The sequence below is a fragment of the Tiliqua scincoides genome, chromosome 5 (assembly GCF_035046505.1).
Source record: "Tiliqua scincoides isolate rTilSci1 chromosome 5, rTilSci1.hap2, whole genome shotgun sequence".
NCBI lineage: Eukaryota > Metazoa > Chordata > Lepidosauria > Squamata > Scincidae > Tiliqua > Tiliqua scincoides.
Window position 1 is genome coordinate 50,749,108 of NC_089825.1, and position 27,998 is coordinate 50,777,105.

A 27,998-nucleotide genomic window follows, 5' to 3' on the forward strand; every position below is an offset into this window, starting at 1 on the left:
GGCTCCCAGAGGCAGAAACTCTGCCATGGGATTCAGCAGGCACCACGTTGGCGCAGCTGCATCACCACTTGGGGAGTTGTGTTGGACTGAGCTGCCCCTTCCTTAGTCATAATTCACTAAATTTAGGATATAACTAGAGACCACTCCATCTGCTGCATGTAGCCAAAGAAGTCTCCATAGAAGCTTGATGGTGTAATGAAAAATCCTAAGGAGAGCTCAGACTGAAAGACTGTCTCATTTTTGATCGTCCAAACAAAGCACTAGACCATCCTGACTCCTCTTCTTGGCAGTCATAGACGGAATTGCATTGTTCAGGGCTATTAACTTGACAATGGGCTGTGCATTTCAACATCTGAAAGAAAGCTTGGCGGAATCTTTCCCCAGCAAAGAAGTAGAGGAAAGGGTTCAGACAGCTGTGAAGAAAAGCAATGCTTTGTGCTAGCTGGAATCCAATCTCAATGCTATCTGATGTTTCGCAGTTCTTTGTGGTTGGAAAATACAGAAATGTGGTTTTCACCAGCAAAATGCTATTGTAGGGGAATTGTGAGAGAAGAAAGGCTAAAATTATAAGGGTGATCATCCTCAGTGACTTGTGCTTCGGGGTTCTTCTGGCTTGGAAAAGAGTACGGGCTACCCGGATGTAACAAACAACCATGACAAGAAGTGGAAGGAGAAATCCTATCACAATTTTCAAAGACAAGTCAGCAACTTTGATGGCTCTGTTAACATGGGGTGGATACATCATTTGGCAAGCAGTAGTATTGCTAGCATGAACAGTTCGGCTGTACATGATTTCTGGAATGCACAGGGCAATGGCAACAAGCCAGGCCACAAAACAAATTAATTTATGGTGCATAAGCCTATTTCGTCTTAAATGATGTGCTCCCCTTGGCTGGACGACCACAATGTACCTGTCAAAACTGATACACATTAGAAACAGCATACAGCTATAGAAATTGATCTTGTACATGCTGTTGACAATTTTACACATTACGGTCTTAAAATTCCAACCGTCCCAAGCTGCTGTGGCCCAGAAAGGAAGAGTGAAGAGGAAGAGCAGATCAGCAATAGTTAAATGAATTAAGTATCTGTCTGTCAGGTTCTTCTTGCCCCTATACCTCCAGTAAACCAGAATGACTAAGGCATTTCCTACTGTTCCTACAAAGAACACAAGCCAGAAAAATGTTGTCAGGAACGTTTTAGCAAATAGCTTGACGTGACTCTTTTCACAGAAGAGGTTTGATTGATTAAAGAGATTTTCTGAAGGTGGATCATCTGTTGGATCCCAGATATTTGGAACAGCCTACAAAAGAACATCAGATTGTGTTATTCTTCAGAAATATTTAGATAGCGAGCAATTAGAGGACGCTCTCAGTCTTTCATAAACATTTAAAAAAAAAGAATTGGGACTGGAGAATTAGTTTCCTTCTAATGTTGAATTCAGAGAAACTAAATCAATGCTTATAGCAGTGGTTTTCAAATGACATCCCAAGAAAGCCCAAGTTCTCCCCTCTCTGCCCTGTTCCAGTCACTGCACACTCCCATGACCAACTCACGAGTGCCAATGGAAAATGGCCTCTCTCCTGGCCCTGCACACAGCCGCCAACCATTGTACTGGCAGCCTTGTTGCGCTCAATGGTGGAACTCATTCCTGCCAGCATCCTCTCACTTCTGCCAGCAGAATGTGCATTCCGCGGGTAGAAAGGATAGGATTGGATTGCATGACAGGTTTTTCCGATACATGCAGGAAACAATGCCAGCTTATGTGAGTCTGAACATGCTTTATTGAAGGTATATGAAATGCAGATGTATTGGAACAGTGGGATGGTTACGCAGGTCACATTATGATTTTTTTGAATGGTGAACATCAGAGACCTGCTTTATTTAGCTGCTCCAAGACACATGGAGCAAAAACATCTAATTTTTCTTCACTGCAGAAATCGATCTTGTCTCTGTGCTGTGATGTACAGAAGATGAGGGGGGGAAATGGGTGTAAGTGTTTCACAAGTTAAAACTGCAAACTGTCAGTATGGGTGATGCAGTTCTGCAGAAAAGAGTGTCCCATCACTTATCTGTCATTATGTTCCTTGATGTTTTGGGGGGTTGCAAGAAATATGTGGGTTATCTCCCACTCCATGTCTTTGAAAATTGTGGGACCAAAGTGCCCAATCAGTTTCAAAAATAATATGACTACAGGATGGGGTGGATGAGCTGTTTTTATAGATGGGGTGATGTGAGGGGTCAGCCAAGTTAGGCAGTGGCTGAGAACCGAGGCCTATCAGAGGCTGACCTCTTAGCCAGGCTGACCTCAAGTTCTCCATACTGGTGGCAGTGATAGCACCCAATGCATCATTAGGAGATGGCAGGCATAGTTCAGGGTTTTGTTACAGGGCCTCCAACAACCTGGCACCAGCATTGCTTGTAGTTCTGGGGCAGCTAACAGTCATATTCCTGGGAGCACTCCAAGCATTGGTCTGGAAGCCAAAACATCCCAGCCTTCTCCTGGATGCTCAGGCTTTATATGTTTATACTCACCATGACAATCAAGATCTTTTGACTTAAACCTTCATTCGGTAGTGAGGAAAAGGTGATGCTCTCCTACAAGAACAATTGAGTAGAACTTTTTACACTGTTGTACAGTTAAGCAACGGCTTGGAGCCAATGGTATCCTATGAAAGAGGGTACTATAGGGGCCTGATTCTATTCAACTTTCCAGCTCCAATGAAGTCCTACCAATGGGGTGTGCGCGGCAACCTGTGGTGTGCTGGCAGTCACAGAGGTCTCCTCAAAGTAAGGGAACACTTGTTCCCTTACCTTGGGGCTGCCTTGTGGCTGCAATAGCACTGGAAAGTTTGGGCCCCTAGGCATGTTAGGAGGCTGTCCAATTTCCTCCCCCAATTGCAACCCCTCATGCCACACCCCAAGCCATCTACAAAATCCCATTCCAAACTGAAACTCTACTTGCAGTTGTTAAGATCCAAAACAATACTCATAGCTGGGTGGGGTTTTCCCCCTTGTACTAGAATAGCGGGGGGGGGGGGAGAGAGACTCACATGCAAACAGGTCTGCATGTTCTATGTGGTTTCTATTTTGAAATATGAAATGGATAGCCTAAACTCAACACATTTTGGGCCGACATTTCTTCCTACACATTACCCTTGCTTCTAGAATTTTTTTATACCATTAAAATATCTATGCCGGGGCTGACCAAACTTGCTTAACAGCCACATACAGTAAACATCAGTTGTTTGAGAGCCAGAAGAGAGATGTTTGAGAGCTGCAATATTTAAGACACATTTCAATTCTTAAACATATTTACTTACCAGGAACATTAAACTTACGTTTTAATCCAGTGTATTCTCAGTTTATACCTTTATAAGCTTGAAAATTTCTTATTTACCTTTTGTATTAATTGGGATGCAAAAAGAAGCTCAGCCAACATATTTCCACGAATCAAGCATTCATGTATCAAAGAACCACATGTAGCTCACAAGCCACGGTTTGGCCACCCCTGCTCTATGCATTCCTGCCCTTTCCCACTTCAGCTTAACTGGTCTTTCAATTGCAATGGTAAGCAGATACAGACTGTGCCCAAGTCATCCTAACGCATCTCTGCGATATAAGCTAAAATGGTTTCCATGTTCATAGCTTTGACAAAAGAAGCCTGAGGAAGTGCAGGTGCTTTGCAAGAAAGGGTTTGAGAACTTTCTTAGAATTGTAGCACTCTCCTAAAAGTACACATTGTAGTCCTTTGAGTGCTGAACTACAAGTGATAAGGCAAATGTGTACCGTCCTGACTTTTCTTGTCCAGGACAGGGATTTTGAGCAGAAAAACAGTAGGAGGGGCTGCGTAACTCTTCCTCCCTGGCCATTTTCCCTTTAAAATCTGCTCTCGCCCTACTATTTGCCATTCATAAGGAGAAAGATAAGCATCCCTGTGTCTTTCCCCCCTGCAAGTAGAAAAGCAGAGATTTTGAACGTAGTTTTCTTCAGAAGAGGGGGAAAAAATTGAGCAGCCCCCTTCTCCTGTTGTTCTCCAAGTCCTGATAGCAGCATCTTTCATTTAAAGTTATACGTTGTAACCATCTGCTCTAGACAGTTTCTAGTTTGTACTAATTTCTAGCTTGGTCCAGAAGGAAATGATAACATTTAAACTGGTTGCAGGGATATGTAGGTGTCTTGTGCTTAAGTACATTCTCCCTTAATGGCACAGCAAGCAATTACGGCCTGTTATGCTGTCTATGAGCACCACCTGTTATTCATGTGCAAAGTGGAGGAGAACCATTTATAAACTGAACATACCTTCTGCCCAATGTGAGTCGGACATTTGGATTACAGATACAGGAAATGCAAACCAAAAAAGGCATCATTTGTGTCCCTTATGAAAATGTCCTTTCCATTGTCATTAAACAGGACTTGATCTATTTTTCAAAAGTTTGTGAAGTTGTATGAGACTGTTGTGCAGTCAAACAAATGGTAGAAATGAAAATTGAAATTATATCATTCAAAGAACTCTCACTGGATCAACCTATGCCACAGCTTTTAAAAATCTATCTATAGGGTATTTGCTGCTCATATTGCTTGTAACCTGAACAGAACATAGGGTGCCCTTTACGGAGAAAGATATTGGAGAGAAATGCTCCCCATCCGAGGTTGCTTTAAAGTGGCAGCTCTTCCTCACATGAATCACCCAGCTGAGGGATTTTGAAACTGAAGGAAAATGATCACTTAGCATCTGAAGGTGGAACTGGGGAGGGAGGTTTGCTAGTCCTCTATGACACCTCTGGAAAGCACACTTATGGCAGGGTAAGGAGCACCGGTGCCAGGCCTGCACCAGTTGGTCAGGTGACGGGAGGATGCCGTATGGCTGCTAGAAGTAAGGAAGACCGCCCACCAGGCAGCGGTGCAGCCTTTTGGAGCAGGGGGCATTCCAGGGTGACGGATGGCAGGGTGGGGGAGGAACTGGCCCAGGAGGGGGTGGAACTGAAACAAAATAGCTGGCATAGACTTGAGAAGCCCCATTGCAGGGCCTGGGGCTTTCCTCAGGGAAAGGGGGGCGAAAGTCAGCCATTTTGGCGCCGTTGTTCCCTCAGGCACATGGAAATATAGTATTGGGCTGCTCTGACAACTTCATATTTTCTAAAATTAGGAGAATACCCATGATTGTCTGTCCTTCATCCCAAAAGACTTGGGTGCAAATCCTATGAAGCACCTAGTGAGGCTAATCCATACCGAGTCTGCTTAACGCACTCCAATTTAAGACTGTTATAAACTGCAGACTTTGGGGCAGTTAGGCCCCACATGACTTATCCTCACTGCCACATGCAGCTGTTTTGACAAAAGTTGTGATGTGAGCTGATGTGAGCTGATCCACCTAACAAACCACTGCGTATGATGACTTAGAAAGTTAGAACAGAAAAAAGAAAACGTTTCTTTACCCAGTATGTAATGAATCTGTGGAACTTCTTGCCACAAGATGTGAGGATGACACCTGCCATGATGGGTATACACAACCTCTTGGTTTTAGAAGTAGGCCGATTCTAAATGCCAGATGCAAGGGAGTGGCAACAGGATGTAGGTATCTTGCTGTGTGCTCCAAGGCATCTGGTGAGCCACTGTGAGTTGCAGGAAGCTGGACTAGACGGGCCTTTCACCTGATCCAGCAAAGCTCTTCTTATGTTCTTATGACTTGCCATGTGATATGTTTAGACTAGAGTCTTCTTTTCTTTTTGTTTCTGTCTATGTGTACCAATGGCTGCTGTTCTCTCTGTGTTCAAGGAAAGCTCTTAACAAAAGTCAGTTTCACTGTGTTTGGGACTGCTTTAATCCCTCAGCTCTGTGGTTTTCAAACTCCCAGGGAGTTTGAAAGTCGCAGTAAGTTCTTGTGGGGGCAGGGGCTGGGGGGCTGCAGGGGCTTGGGTACACTTACCAGAGCCTCCTGCAGCCTCCCGGAGGTGTGGGCAGCCCTGTGCGGCTGTCCGCAGTGCTCCCCAATGCTTCAAAAGTGAAAGTGGAGTGAGCGTGATCGTTCCACTTTCACTTGTGAAGCTTCAGGGAGCCCTGCAGACAGCTGCATAGGGCTCCCCGCACCCCCGGGGGGGCTGCAGGGGCTCTGGTAAATGTACCCAAGCCCCTGCAGCCCCCCTGAGCAGTGTGATCCTGGGGATTGCGACGCTGCCTCCTCCCTGCCTCCTGGCTGTTCCCACCCCTTAAGGGGAAACAGGCCAGGGCCCACAGGCTGGGGCGTCACGACGCCCCCGTCTGAAAAGCTCTGCCTCAGCTCCATTAACACCAACTAGCTCCCTCACAAGCGATTAACACCAGCAACTTTGTCTCAGAAACCCCATTGCTGGGTTAAATAACCATTTCTTAAGGGGAAGTGAAAAATATTCTGTGAGCTAGTTTCTTCATTCCCCGCTGGTTTCATTACTACTAATTAAAAATGTCATTATGATGTGCAGCAGACCCACTATTCAATTCACTTCCTTGTGCTGTGTGATCAAGCGCTATCAGCTTGACAATCTGATTTCACTCTCCAAGACTGCAATCCTGTGCTTGGAAAACTTTTGTTTGAAAAGCAGCATATAAATGTGCTTTTTAGAAGAAAAAAAAATGTATAAAAGTAAATAAATGAAGCTACTGAGTTCAATGGAGCTTACTCCCAGGTAAGTGTGCATTGGATTGCAGCCCCACAGTGCAATCAATGCATGTCTACTCACAAGTAAGTCCCACCATATTCGGGGGGGGGGGATGCTCTCAGGACTGAAGACTTACTTGGAAGTAAAATCCATGGAGCACTGTGGGACTTATTTCCCAGTAAGTATGCAAAAGATCAGACTGCATGGTGGCAATTTAAAAACTACTCACTCTGCTGATCATATACTGGACACTCATTTAGTGTCTCTGATACCAATACTGTTAAAACAATTTGTGGTACATGTCATGTACTGCAGTTCTCATTTGCAAATGGAACATAAATGACAGTTGTAATCATTATATTTCTAGGGATGGATTATGCTGCAGAGATTACATCTGCAGAACATAGATTTCTTGTAATTTAGATTAATCTCTTATGATTGTTGGACAATCTTGACCTTTGCCCCAAAATTAGCAAATGCAAAGTTGATCACGTTATGCTTCAGATTGTATTATTCCATACATTTCATAATAGTGTCATACATAATAGTGTACATGCATTTGAGGGTGTATACTCTTATGAAACCATGAAATAACACAATAAACTAAAAATGTTTGTTTAAATGTATAATACCTATGGATTTCCCAAATTGCCAAACAGACCAATTTGTAATTTCAGTTTTTTGGGTCATGTGTATGGAATGAAATTAAAATGGCATAAGTTTGTATGGATATATACTTCTTTTTGAGAATGTGATAATCCCATTGGAATGACTACACATTTCAGTAAACATACATTTATTCCAGTGAGTTGTATCCTAAGATAGCTAGTAATGACTGACAGCCCAATTCTAGGCATCTCTTCTCAGAAGTAAATCCCACTGGGGTCAACACACTTTCCTGGGAGAAAATGCTATTCAAGACAATAGGACTTATTTCTCAGCAGACGTGCATAGGATTAAGCAGCAAGCCCCAATGAAATGGGGCATAATTATTCATGACAAACTGGTCTGATTTATTTCAACTGTGCTTAGTCAAAATTAACTTTCTTAGGAGGATACAATTCAATATGTTTAAATTTTTTAACAGAGGCATTGGCTGCAGGATTGCATAATAAGGGAGGGGGAAAATTGCATTAGAATAAAGACTACCATGGGGTAGAAGATACTCACCAGGTTGTGTGGTTCTTCTTTAGATACTGCTTTAGTGATGCTTCCTTAACGTGCAAGTGTCCAAGAGAGGCTCAGGGACTCCGTAATGTAGATGCGTTTGCAACAGGTTCTTTTATTGCTGGCTTGGGTGGGTCCCAGTTTGAGCAGTGTGGTGAACCACAGCCCCCAAGTTCCTGGTCTGTCCTTCATTGGGTAGGTGCTCTCCAGCTGATTCAATTTTAATACTTCAACTAAGATACAGCTAAAAATCTTTCAGTAAAATTAATAACTATCCAACTGTGAGGATAAAAAGATGGGGGTGAGTTGACTCTGCAACCTTTAGAATCTTTAGAAAGCGCCCCCCCCAAAAAAGCAACCTTTCCTGACAACACAATGTCATGATAGCTATATAAAAAACAGGAAGCAACTGGTCATCTTTTGCAACTTCAAAGACGAGAGCTGCTTCCATCTCATGCTTCAGTGTACAACTTTTGGTCTAAAGCAACCACTGTGCCATAGCACATTGGTGTGACACAAATGATCCACGGGTGCGCCCAAAAGTCATTTAGTAATAGGGCCATAGGGGGATGTGAGCCCCACACCAGTAGTGCAGTGTGTCTTGTCAATTGTCAAAAAAACTGATGGTATGCCTTGACAATTTTAGCACCTTGTCAGTGTGCCATGAAATGAAAAAGAGTGAAAACGGCTGGTCTAAAGGGAGACCTCAGTACCTCCCATAGCTGCATGGCAGTTGAGACTTAGGGCCCAATCCTATCTTTCCCCTTCCGCACTGGTGCAGCCATGCTGAAAAGGAACATGCTGTATCCAGTGGAGGGAGGGCAGATCAGGAGGCTTTGGAGGGGAAAGGAGATTTAAATCCCTTTACTGCTCCTTGACCCTCCTTCTCCACAAAGGGTCTCTTCAGACCTGCACCAGCTCTTTAGCTGGCACAAGTCCAAAAAGGAGGGGTGGGGAAAGGGGGTGAGGAGGCTGAAAAATGATGGGGTAAGATCCGCTGCATGTCAATGCTGCTGGATCCTCCCCTCCCACATCCTCCCCACCCCATTCCTCCCCCCTCCATGCCCTGTTTCACCTCCCTGCCCCTGTTGCTGCCTTACCAGCTGTGGTGGCTGCAATGGGATCCAGTGACAGATGGAACACTGCTTTCTCTTGAGGCAATGCTACCAAAATGTCCACCAACTGAGCACTCCGCTCAGTGTGCTGTCAGTGGCCATTGTGCCACACTGAACATCCATGTGTGGTGTGTGCATGTGTGTGTGTTTTTCCTTGCCAGCTTCACTTTCTTCCCTTTTTACCCCCCCCCACACAAAATGTGTGTTTGTGTGTATTTTGAAAAACACACAAGAATTATCATGCAGTTCAGTGCATGTCTCACCAAATTCAATGAATTCTTGATTTAATAATAAAGAATTTTGTTTTTTCTCCTAGTTCAGAAAGGCAAAGACAGATTTTTTTTCCAAAAAAAAACTGTTGGTTATAGAAAATCACCAGTTTGAGGTCTAAACTAGAATCACAGTCAAGAGCAAAACTGCATGACAATTGTAGGTGTAGGTGTAGTTTTAGTCAAAGGCTTTTTTTGGTTTGTTTTAGGGGAGCTATTGCAGAATTAGAATTGTATTCATTTCTTTCCCAGGCTTTCAGGAATTCTATGACCTTCAAAAAGTTTTTATTAAATCCAATATAATCCAGTGCATTTTTTTCTTGCAATATGCATGGATCATTTCATTTTTAATTCACCCATACAAATTTATATGACAGTTTTCAGTACTGAAAGGAAAATGTCCAAAGTGTAAAGGAACACAGAAGAAAGTTGCCAGATTTTTCTTTCGTTGAAAGATAAAGCTTGGTACTTCTAAATATAGGCAGCAAATATTTTCTTCATGTTTATAAAGCAACAAGGGGAAAAAAGGGCCTGACAGTTATTCCTGCTATACATGCGAAAGGTTTAATGTTAAATTTCCTGCCTTTTAAATCTCTGCATATCACAAAAGGTTACGCACATATTGCTTCCATAACTTGCACGAGAAGCACAACCAATTCTTTAGTATGTCCACCAAACATTTATGTTCCATAGCAGTAGCATGCCCTAATACAGGGGTGTCCAAAGTTTTTGGCAGAAGGGCCACATTGTCTCTCTGACACTGTGTCGGGGGCCAGGGAAAAAAGAATTAATTTACGTTTAACATTTGAATAAATTTACATAAGTTTACATAAATGAATATATTATAGATGAATTTATATGAATGAATGAAGGTCTTGAAATAGCTCAAGGCCTATAAAAGGCCTTGTACAAAGCAAGGCTGGCCTTTCCTTTGCTGCTGCTACTGCATCACAGACGTGAAACAACAAGTAGTGGAGGGAGCCCTCATTCCACAGCTCATGCGAGAGGTCAAACAGTCATCCTCATGCTGAGAGCAGTTGCCTCGGGCCAGTGTGGGCTCCAACAAATCTCTGGAGGGCCAGAGGCTCATTGAAGACTATGGGCTCCCTGAGGGCCGCATTGAGAGACCTTGAGGGTCACAAGTGGCCCCAGGGCCGGGGTTTGGGCACCCGTGCCCTAATACATGATTTCTCACAGTACCATTTACAGGTGTCCTTTGTGTTAGTACTATATCAACCTTGAACCACATCCTTGGCATTTGCAGTCACAGCAGTGTACAAAAGTTTTAAAGAATTGCTTGGTTCTACATGGGATCCTGAACTTGGTTTCAAAGTCAACGTTTATGGTTGTGGAAGATTAGCTTGAATGACAACTGAGAATGTTCTTTACGGGTTTGAGCTTATTGTGCAATTTTGATTTTTTTCAACAGTGATTTCATGCTCTTTGCACCTTTTTGAATCTGTAAGTCACCTTGGGTCCCCTTGAGGAGAAAGGTGGGGTAAAAATACTCCAAGTAAGCAAGCAAGCAAGCAAAATTATTGTTGATTGAGTTGTGTGTGTGGTGTGTGTGTGTGTGTGTGTGTGTGTGTGTTTTAATGGTTAGCTTTTGTGTTGCTGATTTTTTGAAAAGGAAGGGGGGTGCCATTTCATCTTTTGCCTTAGGCAGAGAATGCCTTGGGCAGCCCTTGTTGGGATAAACTACAGGTGATGTTAATAAGTTTATTGTGAGCATGCCAGAGTTATTTCCTTTCATAAACAGAACATACATGAGAGCAGATCTGATCATGAAAGCTGATGATTGCTGATACTGATCTGGATTGGGACTAGAGGGAGAAGTAGAGGACAGTTACCCTTGCCCCTGCTGTGGCCCTCTCCAAATTGGAACCCTTGCAGGTGCCATTTTACCAGGAAAATAAGCTCTCAGAAAACCAACAGAAGCTCTTTTCCTTGTAAAATAGTACCCATTGGGGGCTCAATCTGGAACAGGACCACAGCAGGGACCAATTATTACTGACTTTCATCACAATCTTGTTCGTGAACAGGCTGCAGAGTGTATGCTGTTTAGAAAAGAAATAGCCCTAGCATGATTTGCAATGACATTGTCACATGTACTTTGACCCTTAAATAGGCCAAGCTTAGGCATGTTTACTCAGAAGAAATCCTCACTGAGTTCAATGGGCCTTACCACTAGGTAAATAACTGCAGCCAATGCCCAATACTAGCTTATTACAAAGTCCATTTAAAACAAAGTACGCCAGCTCCAATTTGTTGATCATACTGTTTTAAGTATTTTTGTTGTTGTTTTTAACAGGTGAAAGTCAGGTGTAGACATAGTTCAGTTGATGCTGACGAAAACTGAAACTTGGTCCCTCTGAAAATACATCAGAAAAATAAGACTCAAATGAGCCAAAATCAATACAGAGAGCTGACATGGCTATCTTTAGTAGCATCTACAAAATTGTTTTTTTCTTTCTTAAATGTCATACAGAAATAACACTCGTTTAAATACTGTTTCTGCACAGATACAAAAATGGGAAAAAACACTTTTTGCTTCTTTTCATAAAAGCAGTGTAACAATGTTTTCTAAATTGTCAGCATGTCCAGGCGTTCCTAACAGGCTTGCCTTGGAGTATGTGCATCACACCTCAGTCTCCTAATTCTATTTACAGCAGGGGTGGGCAGACTGCAGCCTGGAGGCCATTTGTAGCCCTTGGGGTCCCCAAGTCCAGCCCCCAGGGACCACCCCCAGTCTCCAATGAGCCTCTGGCCCGTCAGAGACTGTTAGAGCTCACGCTTGTCCAGGACTGTCAGTTGTGACTGCCAGACGCAAGCTGAGGACCAAGTTAAAGCAAGTCCTTTTAGTTTCCATGTGTTTTCTGCTTTTCCCTGGGCAGAATTTTAACCCCCTCCCCCATTTGCCTCTGAACAACATTTCTTCATGAGTTTCTGGCTTGGTCTGTATGTTTTCACCATGCAGGAGGTGTGTAGCAAAACAGTTCATAGTTCTCATGTGGTTCTACATGCCTGTATTATAGTTCTCATGTGTATTATAAATAAGGTCAGTAAACATTCATTCATATAAGTTCCATCTCTAATATATACATTTATGTAAATTTATTCAAATTTGAAATGTAAATTAATTCTTTTTTTCCCTGGCCCCCGATGCAGTGTCAGAGAGATGATATGGCCCCTCCTGCCAAATTGTTTGCCCACCCCTGATTTAAAGCATTCGTGATCCTTGCTCTCACTTATGTGTGAAAAATAAAAAAGAGGTTTTAAAATGCAGTTGTATCGCTTTTTTTAAACTGACTGGTGGCTATATGAGAAGGAGGATTTACAGTAATAATAATAACAACAACAACAACAACAACAACAACTCGGTATTTATATACCACCTTTCTGGTCATCGGATTACTCCTCTGACTTTATTCAAGGCAGTTTACATAGGCAGGCATTTCTAAATCTCTCAAGGGGATTTTTACAATCATAAATGGTTCTCTCTTTCAAGAGCCACACAACATTTCAGATGGATCTTCCGAGTCTGATCTCACTTCTGGCCTCCAGTGCCTCCCACGCAGGCTGACAAGCAGCTCCTTCATCTCTCACATGGAGGGCAGCCAAGACACTTCTTCGTTCACTGGAAGAGCAGATGTAACTCGGCTCGGCTTGTCAGGTGCTTCAAGGTCTCGCCATTCAGGGAGTTGCTGGTGTTCTCGAACTGGTGACCTTCTGATGTTATCTTCGGGCTAATGGAGGCTCTACCCTCTAGACCAGACTTCCTCCAGTTGCATCTCAGTCTTTCCATTTCTCTCTCTCTTTTTTAATCAGTGGCAAAGAGATGAACAAATATGTTCTATCTGAAATATATTTCTAGATCCCATTTTTTTTCCAGCATTGTGGACATTATGGATTTTTTTTTTCCCTATCATTGTAACTTCTACCATCAAGCAATATTTCTTCAATCACTATTTCCAAGCAAAGCCCTCTTATTCAGTTGCTCCTCATTTTCCATGACAGTGGATGTGCTGGCCAAGGGGAGAGGACCCAGCACTCTCCTTCATCTCCAACTCACCTCAAAATAAAGCTATACCATTCACTCTCTTCACCAAGGCTGAAACTAGACAGAGAGGGACTATTTTGAAGCTCTTCCCTCCAAGTCGCATGATGGGAACCCCAGATTCCCAGCGGGTTCACCAAAAATGGATGCAGTAGCACGTGGCAGAGGTGTTAGGGTTGAGCCTGAGGGGCACCTGCCCCGGGCACTATGCCAAGAGGGGGCACAATTATTTTTCTCTGCCAGCATCTCCTTCTCCGTGGCTTCCAGGTTCTCCAGAGAAGGAGGAGGCACTGCCAGCAGCCACTCTGAAATCTGGCTGTTGCCCCCATTCTGTTAGGGCATCCCTTCAAGGGGGAGTCCCAACAGGAGAAGAGATGGGGGAGCAGCCAAATTGCGAAGCAGCTGCTGCCAGTGCTTCCTCCTTCTCTGAAGAACCCAGAAGTGATGTCACAACATCATGTGACATTGTGAAGAAACTGCCCTGGGTACCAAGGCCACTAGTTATGCCTCTGCCACAGGGTGAGCAATAATAGGATTGCTCTTTACTGAGTCAATGAGACCACACCAGGCAAGTGGAAAATCCAAATATAAGTATTGTATTGGCAACCTTCAGTCTCGAAAGACTATGGTATCGCGCTCTGAAAGGTGGTTCTGGCACAGCGTCTAGTGTGGCTGAAAAGGCCAATCCGGGAGTGACAATCCCTTCCACACCGGGAGCAAGTGCAGTCTGTCCCTGGTCTGTCTCCCAAATATGAGGAAAGTTTAATTAAGACAGAGCAAGCAGGCAAAAGGGAAGCAGCCATATGCAAAAAGACTTTGCTGATGAAAAACAAGAGATACTCATCAGACAACACAAATGGCCATTAGATAGACAAGCATGAAAAGAAAATCTGACATCGTGTCCTAGACTTGGTCCCTGATCTTACTTATTCCAGAGCTTGGTTGCCATCTGCCATAGCACCTCTCTCCCCGAGAGGTGGGCTGGATCACAACACTACAAGTCACTTACAGCCTAATCTTATCCCCAGCAGCTCCATCGGGGCGCAGTAGCACCAAAATGGCTACCACTTTGGCACCAAAATGGCTACCCACGGTACCACCAAGGCTGCCAAGTCCGCTGTAGTCAGCCACCAAGGATGCAAGAGGTCTCCTTCGGGAAAGGGGCGTTTCATCTCCTTCCTCCAGGAAAAGCCCAAGCCTCTGCAATGGGGCTTCTCAAGTCTGTGCTAGCTATTTTGCCAGTGCAGACTTGAGAGCCTCTGTGTCAGGTTTTGCAGGGGATAGGATACAGCTGACTCTGCCTCAGACACAGTCCCTTCCAGCAGAGAACCTCTCATTAGTTGAACTGGGCAAATGCCCCAGGTGTGGAACTTGTGCGACTCCAGGACCATGTGGGAAGCCTCAACGAAGCTCCCAATGTGCGTCTCAACGTTTTCTGGAAGCACAGTTTAAGACCATAGGGAAGCCTCAGACAGCTTCTCCTGTTGGTCCTGGAGTTGCGCAATGCTCTGTGTCGGTCCAGGTAATTGGGGGGAAGGTGGCTTCATGCAGGGGGGTGGTTTCATGGAGCTTTGCCCCAGGACACCTTGAGGGGAGGTATGCCACTGGTCCCTTTCCTGCGCCCTGCCATTTGGGAATAATAATTGTATATTGGCAACCTTCAGTCTTGAAAGACTATGGTATCGCGCTCTGAAAGGTGGTTCTGGCACAGCGTCTAGTGTGGCTGAAAAGGCCAATCCGGGAGTGACAATCCCTTCCACACCGGAAGCAAGTGCAGTCTGTCCCTGGTCTGTCTCCCTGGCTAGGGGCCTTCCTTCTTTGCCTCTTAGCCTCAGACTGTTGGCAAAGTGTCTCTTCAAACTGGGAAAGGCCATGTTGCACAGCCTGCCTCCAAGCGGGCCGCTCAGAGGCCAGGGTTTCCCACTTGTTGAGGTCCATCCCTAAGGCCTTCAGATCCCTCTTGCAGATGCCCTTGTATCGCAGCTGTGGTCTACCTGTAGGGCGCTTTCCTTGCACAAGTTCTCCATAGAGGAGGTCCTTTGGGATCCGGCCATCATCCATTCTCACAACATGACCGAGCCAACGCAGGCGTCTCTGTTTCAGCAGTGCATACATGCTAGGGATTCCAGCACGTTCCAGGACTGTGTTGTTAGGAACTTTGTCCTGCCAGGTGATGCTGAGAATGCGCCGGAGGCAGCGCATGTGGAAAGCGTTCCGTTTCCTCTCCTGTTGTGAGCAGAGAGTCCATGACTCGCTGCAGTACAGAATTGTACTCAGGACGCAAGCTCTGTAGACCTGGATCTTGGTATGTTCTGTCAGCTTCTTGTTGGACCAGACTCTCTTTGTGAGTCTGGAAAACGTGGTAGCTGCTTTACCGATGCTGCATTTGTTTAGCTCAGAATCGAGAGAAAGAGTGTCGGAGATCGTTGAGCCAAGGTACACAAAGTCATGGACAACCTCCAGTTCATGCACAGAGATTGTAATGCAGGGAGGTTTGCATGGTCCTGAACCATGACTTACATTTACACGGACAGCAGATCAACTTTAAAAAAATTTTTTAGCTGTGCCGTCCTATGCGTATTTACTAGGAAGTAAGCTCCCCTGCTCCATTCTGTTCACAGGGCTTATTCCTCATCGAACAGAAGCGTGTAGGTAAACATATGTAGGATTGCAGTCTTGTGCATGTAAAACTCAAATAAATTGTACTTAAAAAAAAAAAGAATTGCAGCCTCAAATTAATTAATTGTGTGGAATGTGACTTTCCATAATTAATTAATTTTTATTTAATTATTTAATCAATTTATTTAAATTATAAGATTTTAATTCTATGACTATTATTTATTCTATTATAATTTATTAAAATTAAAAAAGATCAATTCTTACTTTTTAATTTTAGTAAATTATAATATAATAACATAATAATTACATTAATTAATTGATTACTTAATCATGTTTTTCTCAGGTCTTACTTTGTGAGGAATTAATTAATTGGGAATGGGACTTTGATTGATTGATTGATTGATTGATTGATTGGGGAATGTGTTAGTTAGTTAGTTAGTTAGTTAGTTAGTTAGTTAGTTAGTTACAGCCCAATCCTATGCATGTCTACTCAGAAGTACTCCATTTGAGTCAATGGGGCTTACTCCTAGGAAAGTGTGCTATCCACACTTACCTGGGAGTAAGCCCCATTGACTCAAATGGGACTTACTTCTGAGTAGACATGCATAGGATTTGGCAGTTAGTTAGGCTGCAAGTCTAATCACACTTTCCTGAGAGTAAGTCCCATTGAACAAAATAGGACTTACTTCTGAGTAGACCTGGTTAGGATTGTGCAGTTAGTTAGCGCCCAATCCTAGGCATGTCTACTCAGAAGTAAGTCCCATTAGAGTCAATGGGGCTTACTCCCAGGTAAGTGTGTATAGGCTTCCTACGCACACTTTCCTGGGAGTAAGCACCATTGACTCTAATGGGACTTACTTCTGAGTAGACATGCCTAGGATTGGGCTCTAGTTAGCGAGTGAAGGTCCCATTCCCCCAGGGAAGAACACGATGAATCTTACTGAGAGCTTCTAGGTGGTGCTGCGGCCACCAGACCTCCAGGCGGTGCCATGACTTGTCAGTCTAGCAGCCGAGCGGGGAGGGTCTACACTACCCAGCGCGCGCCACTCACAGTTAGAGAAAGCCCCGCCCGCGCCGCGGCGCGTGCCCGCCTGTGACCGGCCCAGCCAATGAGCTTTCAGAGAAGGGCGCTCGCGACGGTTCCGTTTCGTCGCTGTGGCAACCGTCGCGCTGTGCATCAACTGCCCCCTCGGCTTCGCGGCTGAGGGCGGGTGGGCTGGCTGGCCATGGTGAGTAACGGTCGAGGCCCTGCGCCCGCCCCCGGCCAGCTGTTGCCCGCGTTCCTGGGGGTCGAGGGAGGAGGGCAGAGAGGAAGGTGCTGCTCCTCCGGGGGCGACGCTTTCACCCCCTCAAGGAGGCCTCAGGGCTGACGAGGGCCCGGCCCCGCAGGAGGGAAGGGAGGGAGCCTTCACCTACCCTCGCCTTCCTGCGTCGCTCAGACCTTCCTTCTCTGTCCTTGACCCCAAGCCTAGGCACGTCTACTCAGAAGTAAGCCCCATTAGAATCAATGGCGCTTACTCTCAGGAAAGTGTGGCTAGGATTGCTGCCTTAGAGCCTGAGCCTAGGCAGGTCTACTCAGAAGTAAGCCCCATTAGAGTCAAGGAGCTACTCCCAGGCTCCTGGAATGTCCACGCTTTCCTGAGAGTAAGCCCCATTGAACAAAATAGAACTTACTTCTGAGTAGACCTGGTTAGGATTGTGCCCTTAGTCTCTTTGAATGTCCACGCTTTCCTGAGAGTAAGCCCCATTGAACAAAATAGGACTTACTTCTGAGTAGACCTGGTTAGGATTGTGCTCTTAGTCTCTTTGAATGCAGTGGGATTTCTTTTTGAATAGCTGGATCTGTTAATTTGTGGCACAAATTAAGAGCAAAAGTCACAGCTCTTTGTTTGGGTGTGTGTTTTGGTCCTGGTTTGTTTACTGGGATCCTGTGTAATTTATTTATCACTTCTATCCTGCTTTACTGCCTCCATGCTGGAAGTCACCCATCACAAACATAGGATCATGATTTTGATGGGGCTGTGAGGCTGGCAAAGTATGATGTCAAGCCCCCCCCCATTCATTTCCCCAACTAGAATTGGTCCCCTTGTTGCTAATACCAGCAGAAGTTTGCTAAAATGCAGATTTCCTTTCATCTAACTGACAAAATGTTGACTAATCAATTAAGGGCCCAATACTTTACAGTGCTGTTGCAGCTACAGTTTGGTCCTAGAGTAAGGGAACAACTGTTCCTTTACTTTAAGACGGTCCATGTGACTGCCCTTTCGACACAGGATGCTGTACACGCCCCATTGGCACAGCTACATCAACACTGAAAAGTTGGATAGGATTCAGCTCTAAATTGTAAATTTGACTTGTTGATGAACGTAAATGGATTCTAAAATTTTGCCCGTTTAATATAGTTCTTTCTATTTTTTAAGATAAAACTTGTAGTTTTTTTCCTGTTTAAGCCATTTCTGCCCGTTGCATATACTCAACAGGGACCAAATGTGTACACATGTGGACTGGGCAAAAAATGTGTTAATAACGTCTTATAAACTAATGGAAGAGTCAAATTCTTAATCTCAAGATAACTTCATTTGTATAATGTTGCCCTCTTCACAGGCAGAGCTGGGTCTGAACGATCATCACCAGAATGAAGTGGTCAGCTACATGCGATTTGCACGCTCCAAGCGTGGGCTACGTCTGAAGACAGTAGATTCTTGTTTTCAAGACCTTAAGGACAGCAGGTAGCACAAGTCTGAAACAACACAAAAACTGGTTGAAAGGGGGATCAATATTGCTATCTTGCTATGGAGTGAATAATGGCATTGTCTAAAAGTCAGAGTAGCTTGTGATTTGGAGTCTGGAGGATGCTTCTAGGCAGAAGTGAACCCGAGCTTCTGTCATTGGAGTCAGACACAGCACGTCTTTCAGTTTGATACAATACAATACAGTATTTCATTTTTAATGAAATATGATTAATGTACCAGCAGGCATTGCAGCAACATTTCCTTCAGCATAATCTGCAGGTTTGCTGACATAAGTGGCCAGGATTAGAGTGTCACTTTTAAACTTGCCAGGAAATAACACAAAATTTTATCACCAGAATTTTGTAGCACCTTAAATTTCATTGTAAATTTCTATGTTCTATGTTTCATTAGATGTATACGCTTTTCATAGTTCACAAAAGGTTTTGCTGATATAAATTGATTAATCATTAACATGCTACAAGACTGTTGTTTTTGCTGTAGCAGATTGACGTGGCTAACCCTCTGGAAGCACTTAACAAAATTTGTTACTTTGATTTGCTAACCAGTGCTGGGATCCATATCACCGTGCACAGGGATTTATGATTTCTCTCTCCCTGAAATCTGTTTCCTGAAAGTCCTGAACTGCAGTGGAGTAGCAACCTAGGAGACATGAACAAGTACCACAAGAGTGGCCACCATTCCATTCACTCACATAAATGCTTTGCTAACATGTATGGGCCATCTGGAACCTGGAGGGATCCATCTGTTTTTAAACAACACAATAAAACACTGTGTTTAAACGACAAAAGTTTTAGTAACAATCTGCCAGTGCCAGTCATCCGTAGACTTTTGCTGCCTCTGATATTTTGGAAAGTTGCTGTAGTTGTTTTAATTGTTCTGGTGTTTAGTGAACTTTTCTGTCCTGTTCTGTTCAGGCTGGTGGAAGAGACATTCACAGTAGATGAAGTGACAGATATGTTGGATGGCTTACAGACTGTTGTACACAGCGAAGTGGAATCGGAACTTATTAACACAGCATGCACCAACGTATTACTTTTACGTCAGATCTTTTCTCAGGCAGAGAAGTGGTATCTTAAACTACAGACTGACATTTCTGAGCTGGAAAATAGGTAACCATTTCAACTATAAAAAGATATTTGTATTGACTTGGAAAGTATTAGTAAGGGCACATTAACTCATGTAATCATTGGACCCACATCGATATTCATAAATGAAAATTTATTATCAAAACTGGCTTTACAAAAATTGCCTGTCTTTGCCTTCATGAGGAGATTTGTCCATGTAACATTCTGTCTTGGAAGTTGTTTGTGGGTTCTTCTATGCCTAGCTACAGGGATTCTTCCTTTTTCAAATTGTTTTCTTTGCTCTGCACAGTATCAAAGTTGGTGTTGAATACAGTTATTTGACTACAGTGTTCTCTGTTATTTTTAAGGGACTTACTAGAGCAAGTTGCAGAATTTGAAAAGGCAGAGTTTGCAACTTCAAATAAGAAGGTTTGTATCTGTGTCTAAAATGGTGACCGAGTTGCTTGTGAATTAAAGATGTTGGATTTTTTAAAATCTGCATATGGTGGAGAGACCATTCTGCATCCTGACAAATAGGGGTTTAGGAGTTAGGGAAAAACTTCTGTCAAACAATTGTAAATCATTACTTCATACTTTGAATTTCCATAGAGTAGCCTAGTAGCTACAAAAACAAAATAGGATCTCACAATTTCACTAGCTACAGGAGACCACTGCTTACATATTGGCGGTGTGTACAAAACATGTAGGGCAGCATGTTGTCTGTTTGGTCACACAGATGGGTGGTTTCTGTCTTACATCTGCAGTGTATCTGAAATGTGGGTCTGCAGTCAAATCGGCTCCCTGCGTGACTGCATGCTAGATATCCATGGTTAGGGGCAGAATTAGATTACTAACAGTTACTTGTAAATGATTGCTTGCACTTTCTGTGCCTGTCTATTTTATATTTTTCATTAAATGCTGTTAATTAAATGTATTGTGTTGGTGTTGGTCTTCAATACATTTCACTGGTTCCTAGAATGTTATTTTTAGTACGTTAGTTTCTGATAGAATATAGAAAGATTAAACTAATAATTATTATATTGTTCAGACGGAAATGTTTAGTTTATGCCTTTTATTTGTAATATTTCTCTGACTTCTGTAGCCCAATCCAGAACTGATTAAACCTAAACTTACTCCATTGCATGATGGAGCATCAGAATTGCTAAACAAGGTAAGACTTGGTTTTTGTGATATTTATGATAACTTACTGTTTCAGCTGAATCTATTGCGTGCTGTTTCAAACTGTGTACAGGTGTGCATCACTTAATGATGGGGATATGTTATCTTATTCCAGTTGTAATGTGATTAGGTCATTAAGTGAACATTCAACCCAATCGAGCTCCTTTGTTGTGTAAACAGACACTCCCTGCCAGACACTAGCTGGCTGCATAGGCTACTGGAGACAGATTGCCTCTTCTTTGCGTTAAGAGCTTCTTTGTTGTGTAAACAGATACTCTGTTGCAGGCTATGGGAGACCTGACTGCCTCTAAGAGCCTCTCTGTTCTTTGTTGTTCTTTGACCACCATTGTATATGTGATCCTTTGTTAAGCAGCTTACACCTGTACTATATGACCCAGTAAAATAATTACACAAGGCTAATGGCTTAAGTTGTGTGAAAAAAAATTTAAATATTCTTGTCTGCAGGAATATTAGATAAGTACAAAATATCAGTCCTGGATGACATCGTTATATCCTGCTGTTTTAAGAAGTCATATAATATTCTTAAAGATCATTCTCACCTAGCTCATAATTTTTTTGAATTGTTGCCTTCTGGCAAATGATACAGATCTATCAGGACACGCACCACACGATTTGTGAATATTTTTTATCCTAGAGCTATAATCATATTGAAAGATGAACTTAAAAATCATTAGGAATATGATAACACAGCATCTTCAAATGTTTTACTGGGTTTTATTATCCATTTATTACATCTCTGAGTGCATGTGTTACATGATTGTTTGTATGTTTGTTGTATAAACGTTTTTATGTCCATGTCTTGGACTGCATTGAAATTTCATTGTACTTGTACTATGACAATAAAGTATTCTGTTCAATAGTCTTTATACATGCATAAGTTTGAAATTTTGGTTACAGTAGACCCAATGTATCTGCAGATTCAGGACCTATGGATTTCACTATGTGCAGGTTCTGAACCCACAGGAATAGAGCCTCCAGAGGCATCTGGAGCTGTGTTCCAGTCGCCTCTGGAGGGTGTTCTGAGGCCTTAGAAGGTCACTTCTGGTTTTCCCTGAGGGCTGGGGAAGGCCACACACAGGCTCCCCAGCCCTCAGAACATCCTCCGGATGCGACGGGAACACACGAATAAACAACTGTGTGAAAAATGTTCAAAAATCAGAGCTCTTAACAAAAGCACTCTATCCATGCTTCTTCACCTACCCTCCATCTAAACAGATGTTTTAATCTATTTAAATCAAACATCTCTGCCAGTGCAATACTATGCATGTTTGCTCAGACATGAGTGCTGCTGTGTTAAATTTGGCTTACTCCCTAGTAAGTTTGTTTAGAATTGTCTCCTTAGTCTTTGATGTACTTGATCATGGTCTACGTGACATGATGAGCTCCCACAACTGTAAAACATACCCACTGCCCTGCAAATCCTTTTCAAACACATATGCTAGGATCTAGGGCAAGTTAGAAACTCCAGTGCCCTAAAATGATCTGAGCAGATTGAATAGAAGCCCTAAAATGATCTGAGCAGATTGAATAGAAGCCCTGGCTGTCTCTCTTCAGCTTCATTTTATGTAAGTAAGGAGTATGTATGTTACCAGTGAAATTAAATGGCATGTATATTTGGAAGAAATATTGGGAAGGGAACTGGAAGTGATCTTCAAAGTTGAAGGTGCAGTGGCAGATGATCTCAAAGCTACTACAACCTCTGAGTATGAGCAATTGGACACTGGAGACTATAGACAGAACAGGCTAAATTAGCTTACTCTAACCCTTAAATAATAATTTTTCTATACCATCACCAGCTGCTACATCCAGTGATTATTTTGATGGATTCCCCTTTCTGGTGCACTTTAGTAGGAATATGGAAGAGTGATTTTATTATTGAATGTGAATGCCACCATGTGAGAGTGTAGTTTTTTTCCTGCATATTTGTATGTTTTTTTATTTCAAATAGTCCAGGAACCATTATGTCAGTTTGGTAACTGCCTTAACATGATAGCCACAAAGAAATCTATTATTTTGAAACAGATAACAGATATCTTTTTCAGTCTGTAACATATCACCTTTGCTCTATTCTGAAAAATGCATCTGTCTACCAGTCATTTCCGCTATTAGAATATGTTTTGCTATGCTGAGATATAATCAACATCCAGTTAACTTTTATTTGTCCTTAGGAAATTGCAAGACTCCAAGAAGAAAATGAAAAATTGAAGAGTAGATTAAAGACAGTTGAAGTGCAGGTAAATGCACTAGATGTTGATGTATGTGTACCAAAAGCTCTAGTTCTATTATTTCTGCAAAAATATGTTAGGATTTTAATCTTCAAATTTTTGCAGGCCACAGGTGCATTGGATGAAAAATCAAAGTTGGAAAAGGCTCTGCGAGATCTACAGATCGTTCAAGGTGACCAAAAGGTAAAGCATCTGTTAAATAGGAGGGGAAAAAAGACTGAACATCTTCAGACCGTGCTGTGTAGATTGTTAGAGTAACCTGACAATAATCTTCTGATAAGTCTAATTTACTCCATACACTCAGTCCAGCATTCTTCATGCACAAAAGGAAAGAATGTGTACCTCATTAAACTAGGTTGTAAGAGAAAAATGCACATGGCTCACCAAAACACAAATTTTATAGTTCTCTGAATCATGTCTATATGAAACATTGAATAAGCATATATTCATTTAAAAAGTGGTTCTGTAGAAGCATGACTATTCCTACATTTGCAGTGACTTTTGTTGATTGACAGTACTGTAACAGGTGCAGTGAAGCGAAAGTGACTACCATGGCCAGAGATCTCCTTGGGGGAAGGGGACTGCCATCCCCTTCCCCCAGGGAAAGCCCCAAGCCCCGCAGTGGGGCTTCTCAAGTCTGCACCAGCCATTTTGTCAGCACAGACTTGAGAGCCTCTGTGTCAGGCTTTGCAGCCCAATACTGACAGTAGGATATGGTAGAGCAGCATTCCGCCAGTCCCACCCCCCGCGCAGGCCGATCACTCCCCCACCCCAGAATGCCTCCTCCCCCACAGACTTTACCACCACCCGGAGCTCTTTCTGTGTTCCCAGGCAGTGTCCATTTGGTGCTGAGCTCAGCGCCAACTGGGGCTGGGCCGGCGCTCCTAACACTCTGGGTGCAGCAAACATGTATATACAGTTTGTTGGCAAGGGGAAAATGGTGACTCACTTCCCAGTAACAAGAATGGTAGCAGCACACCTGGTGGGGTAGAATTCACAAATGAGCACAGTGCAGAAACTATTTTCCATGACAGTCAAGCCCTGACAATTCCCAGGCTCTCTTTTCCCAGATAAGCAACATCAGAGTAATCAATGCAGTCTGATGATCGTGCATTATCTAAATGAGGGGTGAAGGGTTGGAAAACAACACTGTAATGAATGTTTGTAGGTTGCATCTGTGGATAGCCAGGGTACTGCTTTACAATGTGCATTGCTTAAAAAAACAGCCAGGTGTTTTACAGGATTTCACTTGGTATTGGTCTGTAATGAGATGGGGTCTAAAACATGATGAATAAGAACAGATGTTCTTTGTTTTATGACATAAGTGTTGTGAAATGAGCAGTTTGGATATCTTATAATGTGTAAAAGTTTTTTAAATTTCCTTTCTTACATTGTTTTAATTTGAATTTCTTTTTTATTTTGCTTTCTAACATGGTTGTGGTATGTATTGTTTTTTGTAACAGAGTTTTTTCATTTTTAATCAAATTAGACTCTGCTTTTAAAATACTTATCATCTTTTATATTAAAGAAAATGAATGCTACAATCACAGATACAATGTTTGTAGGTCTCAGGGCAGTGATGGTTGAGTCAATTCTTTGACATCTTTGAAGAAAGCACACCTAAGTTCTTGGTTACTCTTTCTTTTTCCTCAGAGTGTTCTATATATATTACAAATTCTCTTGCTGAAGCAGTTCAGTGCTTAGCCATTCACAGATTCATTCTTTAAATGCGGTGAATTCAATTTATAATGCTCATAGTTACCCTGACTTATGGAATGAAAACCAGAAAATGTAACCTTATTCCCTTTATGCCTTGGTTCTCAAACGCCTTGGGAGCTTGAGACCCAAGGTGGGGGGGAGGGGCTGGGGCAGCAACGCGATCCCCAGAATCTTCTGCTGGGGACAGGAGGGCTTTTTTTTTTACTTAGTAGGAGCCAGTCCAGGAGTCCTGGCGGGGTCTGGAGAGCCCTATGCAAGGCTCCCTGCACCTCCACCTCCAAACACCTAAAAAAAAAAAAAATGGGCTCTTCTGGTTTTCATTGTGAAACTGGATTTCCCCCCTTTTTTGTTTTTTAAATGTTTGGAGGTGTGGGGAGCCTTGCAGAGGGCTCCCTGGACATCCCAGGACTCCTGCATGGGCTCCTGGTAAGTAAAAAAAAACCCTCTCCCTCCCCAGGCAGCAGCGCAACCCTGGGGATCACATTGCTGCTTTTCCCTGCACCTTAAAGGGACAGGGATAGGGCTTCCCTGACTGGTGTTGCAATACTTCAGTTAAGGAAATCCTTCTTTTATGTGTTATGCTGTTTGATTAAGATAACGGGAAACTCCTTTATAATATTATTCAGATATCCAGGTGTTCTTGTGCTCCACATTGTTGCTTCTTGGACTATTTGGTTAGCTGTTTTTAAAAACCTTTCTGTAAGCCTTCCTAGAAAGACGAAAAATGAAACTTCCTGATACCAAGATATTCTATATTGTTTTTCAGCTTCAAGATTATACTGGCACTGTAGTTCACATGGTCAAGTCCATTTTCAGGTTCTCTCTTATTGTTTTTAAGTTTATGATGATTTTCACACGCAATAAAAGCTGCGATAATTGACAGTTGATTATCCAGAAAGCTTTGTTAGCCAACTCAGTGAGCACAATAGCCCTGACTTCCAACTTTCAGTTGGTGTTGCTGACTATGGGGGGCACACAGGAACATTCCAAGTGGCTCTACAGTGAAACAGACAACAACCTGAGTGAAATTTTCCATTTCACTCAGAACTTTGTTCATGTTGTGAACTACAGCAATGGAGATGATAACCAGCAACCCTTCAGTCCCTGAGATTCTAAGCAACCTATAATGTGTCTATTGCATTTCTTTATTACAAATGACGTTCATACATGTTTCTTGTCTTTTTCAGTTTGATAAAATTCAGGATATTAGCGAACTAGAAAATACTGTGGCTTCTTTGAAATGTCAGTTTGAAAAGACTTTGCATGATACAACTGCAAGCCAGAAAACCTTGGAAGAGAATTTGGTGTCAACAAAACATGACCTCCTTAGAGTTCAGGACCAGTTAGCTATGGCTGAAAAGGTTAGTTTTTAGTCTGTCATGTAGCTCAAGAAATTACTCACATAAGAAAAAAAAAAAGACCAAACAAACCTTTTGTAACATAAGATGCTTGTGAAGCACATGAGCTCCATATGAAGGAGTTTAGAGAAGATAGTCTTGGTTATTAGCATTTAGAATCTATTTTATGGAAGAAAATCTTGACTTTTTTGTTCATTTAGAAATCAAATTGTATCATGTCGACTTTAATGTGTGGTTTTAAAGATCTACTGTTAGGTTAAAAGAACTAAATACATTAATAATTCTGATTAACAGGAATTGGAAAAGAAGTTCCAGCAAACAGCTGCCTACCGCAACATGAAGGAGATTTTGACCAAAAAGAATGAACAGATAAAAGAGCTACGAAAGAAGCTTTCAAAGTAAGCTCTTTCATTTGCTTTCTCAGCATATTTTCTATGATGGTGATTTGCTTTTGCAAAACTATAAGAGCTAGAATTTGTATTAAATGAAAACTGAGGCTGTCTGAAGCATTACTTCTACTGTGTCCAAGCACTCACATATGCCCAGTGAATCTTTTTTTTTCATCAAACAGCAGACTCTGATGCTACTTCCATTGGCTTCAACAGTTTTTCAGCCAGCTGGGTGGGTGGGTGCTGTTCCAAGAACACAAGCATAAAGGCACCTTGGAAATGCAGAACCAGCTATGTAGTTCTTTGAATCATGAATCATTCTTTGAGATTCTGATGTCATATTTGTAATTTTGGCATCTAGCATTGGTAAACATGTGTGCAATAAATAATACATGTTAGTGACACTACACTATTTAACTTCGTTCAAATCTGTAGTAAAAAAAAGGGGAGTGACTCCTTGGTAACAGAGTAATTGGGGGTCTTCTGTATAGCAAGAGAGGAAATCTGTTACAGTGCAGTTTCATTGGAATCGCACTTCAGAACGATGACAATTCTCAAATAGAAGTTTCAGATTTTTAGGATTCAAAATGAACTTTTATGCATTTTCTGGTTGTATGAGAGTACCCGGAGGGGAAAATGCTATTAGAAAATGTCAGACCACTTCATACATTGAAGATAATTAGCAATGTTTTATAAGATTGTACTGTTTCAAAATAAGAATAACTTAAATTTTCTTTACTTATATCAAATCTTGGATTATTTCATTTATCTCATTTTAATCTTTAATCCTTTTCTTTTAGATATGAACCAGATGATTAGATCTGAAGAATATTCATTCTATCAAGAAACTGCCACAAAAGGAAAATGCAAAGGGTTAAAACAAAAATCTATTTTTCAATATGTTGCAATATATTGCTTTCCAAGAAGTTAGTTTCCTGTTTTTGTTTTTTAAAACTATCTTTTATTGTTAGGAAGTCATAACTGAGATCTGTGAGAAAATTTCTGCATTTATGCCATGGAAAATTGCAAGCACAGAGTTATGGGCCAGTTCTTTGTGAAATAGGTTTATTTTTATTTTAAAAATTGTAGAAGGTTAAATTCTAGTTGTTTGCATACTTGTGGAGTTGAATACTACAAGTTACAGGCTTCCTAAACATGATTTTTCTTTTATAGTTAAACTAGAAGAGAATAAAATCAGATAAGCAGATTTTGTTTGTTTCTTTGTTCATTAACACTTGATATTTGGTACAAACATTACCAAAACATTAGCAACTTGCTAATTTTTAAGAGAAGCTCTCATAAAGAAGAAAGGAACCAATCTGGTTGCTTTGTGTAGGAAGCAGTGGTACTTCAGTTGTGCATCAACTAATTGTATAATTGTATTGGCAACCTTCAGTCTCGAAAGACTATGGTATCGCGCTCTGA

At 42.2% G+C, this 27,998-nt stretch overlaps 2 protein-coding genes across 2 annotated transcripts; one reads left to right on the forward strand and one right to left on the reverse strand.

Annotated features, from left to right (window-relative positions):
* Positions 1-205: 205 nt before the first annotated feature.
* CCR9 (C-C motif chemokine receptor 9) lies at positions 206-5,498 on the reverse strand. The gene is made up of 3 exons (XM_066629176.1): positions 5,439-5,498; positions 2,536-2,598; positions 206-1,303 (listed from the first exon to the last, which is right to left on the reverse strand). The coding sequence occupies exons 1-3, from the start codon at positions 5,496-5,498 to the stop codon at positions 206-208; spliced, it is 1,221 nt and encodes a 406-aa protein (XP_066485273.1).
* An 11,472-nt stretch (positions 5,499-16,970) lies between these two features.
* Positions 16,971-27,780, forward strand: LZTFL1 (leucine zipper transcription factor like 1). Its single transcript, XM_066628263.1, has 10 exons — positions 16,971-17,094; positions 18,470-18,594; positions 19,533-19,727; positions 20,051-20,111; positions 20,785-20,853; positions 23,051-23,116; positions 23,213-23,290; positions 26,014-26,187; positions 26,479-26,582; positions 27,374-27,780. Exons 1-10 carry the CDS (start codon positions 17,092-17,094, stop codon positions 27,390-27,392), a joined length of 894 nt encoding a protein of 297 aa, XP_066484360.1. The 5' UTR covers positions 16,971-17,091; the 3' UTR covers positions 27,393-27,780.
* Positions 27,781-27,998: the final 218 nt, after the last annotated feature.